Source organism: Macrobrachium rosenbergii, chromosome 55 (genome assembly GCF_040412425.1).
Source record: "Macrobrachium rosenbergii isolate ZJJX-2024 chromosome 55, ASM4041242v1, whole genome shotgun sequence".
NCBI lineage: Eukaryota > Metazoa > Arthropoda > Malacostraca > Decapoda > Palaemonidae > Macrobrachium > Macrobrachium rosenbergii.
Genome location: NC_089795.1, coordinates 33023427 through 33030267, shown reverse-complemented (window position 1 = coordinate 33030267; position 6841 = coordinate 33023427). Strand labels below are relative to the sequence as shown.

At 33.7% G+C, this 6841-nt stretch overlaps 1 protein-coding gene across 1 annotated transcript in view; it reads left to right on the top strand.

Moving 5' to 3' along the window:
- LOC136835943 (diuretic hormone receptor-like) overlaps positions 1-2911 on the top strand; it is a 185612-nt gene extending 182701 nt beyond the window's left edge. Inside the window, exon 11 of the mRNA XM_067099826.1 lies at positions 1491-2911. Within this exon, the coding sequence (XP_066955927.1) occupies positions 1491-1752 (262 nt within the window). The 3' untranslated portion in view covers positions 1753-2911. The remainder of the gene's footprint in view (positions 1-1490) is intronic.
- Positions 2912-6841: the final 3930 nt, after the last annotated feature.

Below are 6841 nucleotides of genomic sequence, written 5' to 3'. Positions count from 1 at the left end.
AATTGTATTAAAACTGAATCTAGAATATGATTTTCTCTGACGATTACTGTCAGTAATGAATTTAACGCAAGTAAGAGTTGATGAGTGTGTGTCATGGAACAGCTGAAGTTTTTCCTGACGTGCTAATGGGCTTAGAGGAGAAACATTACTCTCCAACAGGCTAGCGAAGATTAATTCCTCTTACGGCTTTAAAAAACCATAAACTGATATGAGAGGATTTTGGAAAAGCCCAGACTGATACCTTTGGTGTACTAAGGGTTTTTTGGTCTCCGTAAAATCTTAAATGTGCTGACCAAATGCATCTTGTACAATTATTAAAACCAAATTCACTCTGAATGCCGTCCTGCACGAATTCGATATTTTTGTATAACTTAACACGTAAGTACCTTCATTAGTACCGAATTTGTTTTTTGATTTCAAGTTAATAACTGTCATACCATAAACCTATTTTCAGTGATTATATTCTTCATCTTTGCCCTTGCTGACACTATGTAATTCTTATGAATAATTACATGTCCACAAGTTAAGTAACCATTGTGTTTTTACCATCTTCGAAAAACTATTTTAAGCAATCTTTTATCGAAATACTCCAAGTTTATTATTTTATATTCTGCCTGTATTCTTTTTCTCGGGATTCTCAATAGATTTTATCTCTTTATGTCGTGATTTACCAACCAATGGTCTGGCCAGGGCAGAGCAGGAAAGGGCGTTTGTTCCCTCACCAAATTCTGCCAAGCAGAAACCAAAAATGAAAACTTTAAAGTAAAGTCATTTTCTGTTACATTACAATTTGCAGTGCTTATGTTCTGTTCTTGAAAACAAAAGGCAATATAATGGTAATGCTTTCTAACGATAATGATAATGATAATAATAATAATAATATTTTTGCTGGAAGATCAGTTTCTACCCCTGTCCCTTCACGCTGACTGAAATCGTGGATGCGCCTCTCATCATTTTTGAACACGATCAGGAATTTCAGCTTTAACACTCCATTACTTATTCAATGTAAAATGGAAACTAGAATTGTCTTACAAACCACATTATTTCCTGCTCTTCCGCTATTGTCTTCACTTCTTTTACCCGTGTTTTTTTCAGTCTTGATAAAATTCTCGTTCTTTTATTTACAGCATAGTGATGGTTTGTTGTCTATAATTAATTATATATATATATATATATATATATATATATATATATATATATATATATATATGTGTGTATAGTATGTATATAAGTATATATAATATAAACTTATATATATATATATATATATATATATATATATATATATACTGTATATGTATATATATACACTGTATATTCGAATGTATGATAATCCTGTGTATACAGTATAACAGCTTATCCATGTGCATTATTTTCTTTAGTAAATGTCGCAACGTTCTCTTATACTAAACATACGCAGAGAGAGAGAGAGAGAGAGAGAGAGAGAGAGATTCACTGAGAGTTTTTGTTCATTTTTATTATTTTTCCAGCTACGGAAGACGCCTGTTCGGAGGGAAGCGAGAATCGCTCTGCTCTGAACTGACAACGATGAGCACTTCCGTCACCAACGGCTACAACCCCGTCAGTACCCACGCGCCAACTGCCCCGCCCCCACCCCCGCCGCCCACGGCCCAAAATGCAGTCACGGTTCCCTTGATGCGGAATCACTGCAGTTGCCTCAACTCGACGGCTGGGCTGAACGCCTGCTGCGAGGAGGAAGTGAAGATGATGATGAGGGATTCGGTGATATAAAATCCTGTTTTGTACAGAGACGAAGGAAAATCAAGTTTTCCTTCTACACTTATAAAAGACATTTTATATAAGGATGAAACAGACATTTCGTTGTTATCTGCATCGCTTCTAATTTAGATCCGGATTTTGTGACCGGATTCAAATGGATCTTGTAACCGGATCCCAACGGATCTGGTTGCTAGATCAGCGCGCCAATTACAGTAGAACCTGGGCATTAGACTAAACACTACGGTGACAGAAAAGCTTGGAAATCTCGAATCAAGATTCATTTCAAAGCAAAACATTATTAATCTTCCATTTACAATGAATTAAGACCTTTTTTCCACTGTTTTTACTTATTTTCAAAGAACAATAACGTTGGGATAGTAGTTTAGCAAAGTAAAATTTTTGAAACACCCACGCAAAATCTGATTTCCTTGCCTTTCAAGTCACGCAAATAATATGTAAGTGAATGGTAAACTGTTTTTCATAATCTCTGTTGCTGTATAAATTTCTGGATAGTGGAGCTTGGCAAAGGGTAAAAAAAAAATGCTTCTTATAACTTCGGTTTTTAAATGTGCTGGGTTCATAATAGCATTCTTAAGAAAAAACAGATGAATGTTCTTATTCTAAGGAATTATGAAATTGTCATTTATGTATCACGAGTTCAGAAGAGAGTGGGTCCAATTAGTCATGTATTACTCGCTTGTAAGAAAGACTGTGGCCTTAATGTTGAGTGGCCAAAGTCTTGCCTCTCAGTGCAAGAAGATCTAATCAGACTTCCTTAGAGACAAGACGAAACCTGCTGTTGTATCTCACTTGTATCGTCGTCCCTTTAAATGATGACAATTGATTCATCATATTTTAGGACGACTCTTCGGGGATCCTGAGATAATGGATCACACAGCTCTAGATTCTACTGAAAGCGTGAAAGATAACTGTGGGAAGCTTGGAACACATATATCACACTATAATTACCATAACAATGTGAATATACCTAACAGTTAAAGGCAACGGTCATTATTCAGCGTTACCATTTCACGTGCTCTATAATCTGTATATTATTGACACACCAACTATTGTGTCCACATTCATATGTATATGTACATGTATGTATATATATGTATATATATATATATATATATATATATATATATATATATATATATATATATATATATATATATATTAAAAACGCTCTCTTGTACGAGATCACCCTTCAAATCTGGTGCTGCATTTGCGTAGTGGATAAATATTATCTAATAATAAAAAAAAATGTCTGCTGGAAACGTTCACTCATAAGTACATTATACACGCACCGTGCATTGAGTTCGACTTGTAAAAACATTCACACACATTATCGTCCATTTATCGTATCATTAAACTTCTGTTTACATGTGCTCATTTATGTAAATAGGAAACTTGTAAGCATATTAAAACAAAAGTGTATAAGGCTACGCGTGAGCAATTGGACGTGTTCAGTAGGACATTAAGTTTACTACAAGAAATGGGTAGATAGGCTTATTTTCATAAAACAGCTTTGCAATATATATATGGTTCATAAGCAACTTTTATAACAAACGTAACAATAAATAACAATAGTAGTAACATTAATAACAATGCTCGGTAATGGTTGGGAAACCCCGTTTCAAATACATTCTGGGGTGATGTACTTAAAGCGGAAGGTTTTCGGGAACTTTGGGTAGAGAACGCACAGGGAATTCTTGACGGAGCAGTCATCTCTCCCTTTTGCCTGGTGGGATTCAACCTTTCTCTTCACCAAAATCAGATCATCTGGAAAATCCAAATAAAATCATTTTATATTCTTGAAGGGGAATTTGCATTAATATTTACGAAATCATTTGCAAAGAAAATTCTAATCCCATAAGAATGTGATTATTTGTGCCACAATATCACATTTTTTTTTATTTAAGGAATTTGTGATGTGTATTTTACTCACAAAACCCGGTTTACATTTGTGCTGTACTGTCTACGTTCAAATAATATATTTTGCTTCGGCAGAAATGAAAGGTCAATTCTCACATCAAAATTCAAGTATATTTTACTTTTTTTTATGATGGAAGCAATTAGTAAAAGAAGAGTTTCATACACTTAAGAAAAAATTATCATTGTGTTCTAGAAATATATATATATATATATATATATATATATATATATATATATATATATATATATATATATATATATATATATATATATATATATATACGAGTATAAATATAAGAGCGCTAAGTTATAAATAATTGGGTATCTCAGTAACGACCAAAAATAAGTAAACTATGAAGAAGAATCACATCTCCAACCTTTCAAGATTCACAGTTATATATATCCATATAGCAAAATATATATAGTTTATCGACGCCTGAAACTAAGAGGCAAATGAGACTGCATTCAGTACCAAAGAGAATAAAATGTGGTTACCTTGTTTGAACAATGAGATGCATAAATAGTTATACTTTTTTCTTTTTTGTATGAGACTTTCTGATCGCGAGCTTGTTTCAACAATGAAGCAACCTCTATTTTCTCTCTACTCTTACTGATCGCTCTCATTCAAAAGTCTCTCAGAAATCTAATCTGTTCTAAGAAGCGGTTATCATATCTGTAAGTACAATTTTCTATCATTATGAGTCATATTCGTCATCATGCTATCCATATTACACGTTACCAGTCTAAAAAATAAACGAAACTAATCACATCACAGAACGGTATATTAAGAAAACTTAGATGATAACCTAAGTCACTCATTTTATCAGTCAATCGCGCAGATTCATAGGCAATGACCCTAGTCTTTGCAACGCTAGTATACATCAGTCAGTCAGTCATAAGCAAAGGTAAACAAGCATTCATTCGTTCTCATTCATTCAAGATTTTCTGTCCGCCTCCGGATGTCATTCACTTGAACAACAAACCAAGACTAAAGGGTATCAGACAATGACTTTGGTATGAAGCAAACGAAGGTGGAGTTTTACCAATAAATCATCCAGTTGGTACCTCTTCCAATACATACATAGGCCTATATACATGCTACTCCTATCATCTTGATTTCAATGAGGAATAATTACGTTTCACCACAGTAATTTTGTCCAGTTTCTAACGGGCAAAATAATACACATTACGTAACCAGTTACTTGACGAAATTGCACATTCCTGTTATAGATTTTCTCATACGACCGAATTCTTGAAAAATAATCAAGCAAAAGAAAACTAATTCTGAGATTGTACTCTATCAAGTCTAATACTACAACGTCTGGTTTAAAATAGTGCTATGGCAATTATCATGTATTTATGAATGTTCGACCCTCATACCATCAACAAAAATTGTAAATAAAATGTTGGCATAAAACAATTTGTTTCCATATCCCAAGTTGAGTATACCTTAGTTTAACTAGACCACTGAGCTGATTAACAGCCTCCTAGACTGCCTGAAGGATTAGATTTATTTGACGTGGCTAAGAACAAAATTAGGACACATATTACATATATATATATATATATATATATATATATATATATATATATATATATATATATATATATATATATATATATATATATATATAATTATATATATATATATATATATATATATATATATATGTAGACAAATATTCCAACCTTGTCTAATGAAATAGTTTGCCCCCATTCCTCTCTCCTCTGAAACCTCAAACTGTGCGTTTGACAATAGCGAACTTGAGAGAATCTAAATTCTCTGCAGAAGATGCTATAAGGATATAGTATTTGTCAGATGTTACCTCTGTTCAACCTCTTCCTTTGGCATCTGTCAGAGCATTCATCCAACGCCTGCCCTTTATGATTTCTGTGGCTGCATAAATACAGTTTGGGGAAACAGCGAAAAACTTTATGCACAGAAAAAATTGTGACAAATTTAATAAACTTCGCGACAATTTTCCAATTTATTCACTGCACTTCTCTGTAAATAACCTCCCATGCAACCAATAAAAGATGTAAATGCAACGAAGAAATATGCACTGTAAAACAAAGCCAAAAATCACAACGCATCTATTTTCAACAGCAGTCATCTAGCTTTGTAGGTAGGACATACTGTTTTCAAAAGGGGTATCTGTGTCAAAACTGAATCCTGAAACTATACAGGATTTTTTCCTTATGTAAATACGCTAAGGTTATTGAGAAAACCCATATTTATATCCAGGGCCTAAACATCAAGTGCTTTCTTTGTCAGAAACATCATGGGACGGACAGACAATAAAATAAACAAAAAATATGGCGTATGTTCAAGAAGGACCATTTCGAAAAGCTGGTATGAAAAGGAACGAGTTTCCTTGTCACCCTTCTAAGTAACATGAAGGAAATATAGAAAGAATTTTGTCGTGTTCACCATACATGAAAAAAAATCAGAGGCTAAATTGACTTGTTTAAAATCAGTGGAATTATGTACTGATGTTTAAATGGCTGAATGGTGTGCACTTTTAACATGATTTTTATAAAAAAAATCGAAAATCATTGCCATTGAATTTAGAACATTTGAAGAGCCCACTCATCACCGGCAAGAACATAAAACAATCTCCTGTCGAGCAAAAGAATAAAATAATTCCAATACAGTTGAAAAGACATTAATCTCTTTTAAAGTTATAACTGATCAAAAAGGAAGTCAAAGGAACTCTCACTAAATCTGGCAAAGTGAGCGCCGAGAATAATTTCTGGGAAACAGTCAATCAGACCGGTAAGTTTAGCGTTTTACGGGCTGCCCTAGAGCAAGAGCCCGTGCCAGCACGAGGCTGGCTTAATTTAAAACGAACGAAGTTTGGCCTTAGAGTTGAAAGATGAGAAACTAGAAAGATTCAACGGCCAGCTTCAAAAATAATTATGCTATAACATCTTTTCATATCGGACCTATGTAATAACCCTAGCTGTAGAGCATCAGAAATAAGAGAACAGTTTTTAAAGAAAGCAGGTAGTTCCAGAGGTAACATTACAAGTGTTGGAATTAATACATTCCACGAACTGTGCTGGTGGCTACGATGTAGATAAAAAGAAGGATGACACTTCCTATCTCAGATAAATTTTGGTTGAAAAAGATAGATTTATAGCACTGAATTATCGTTGTTAG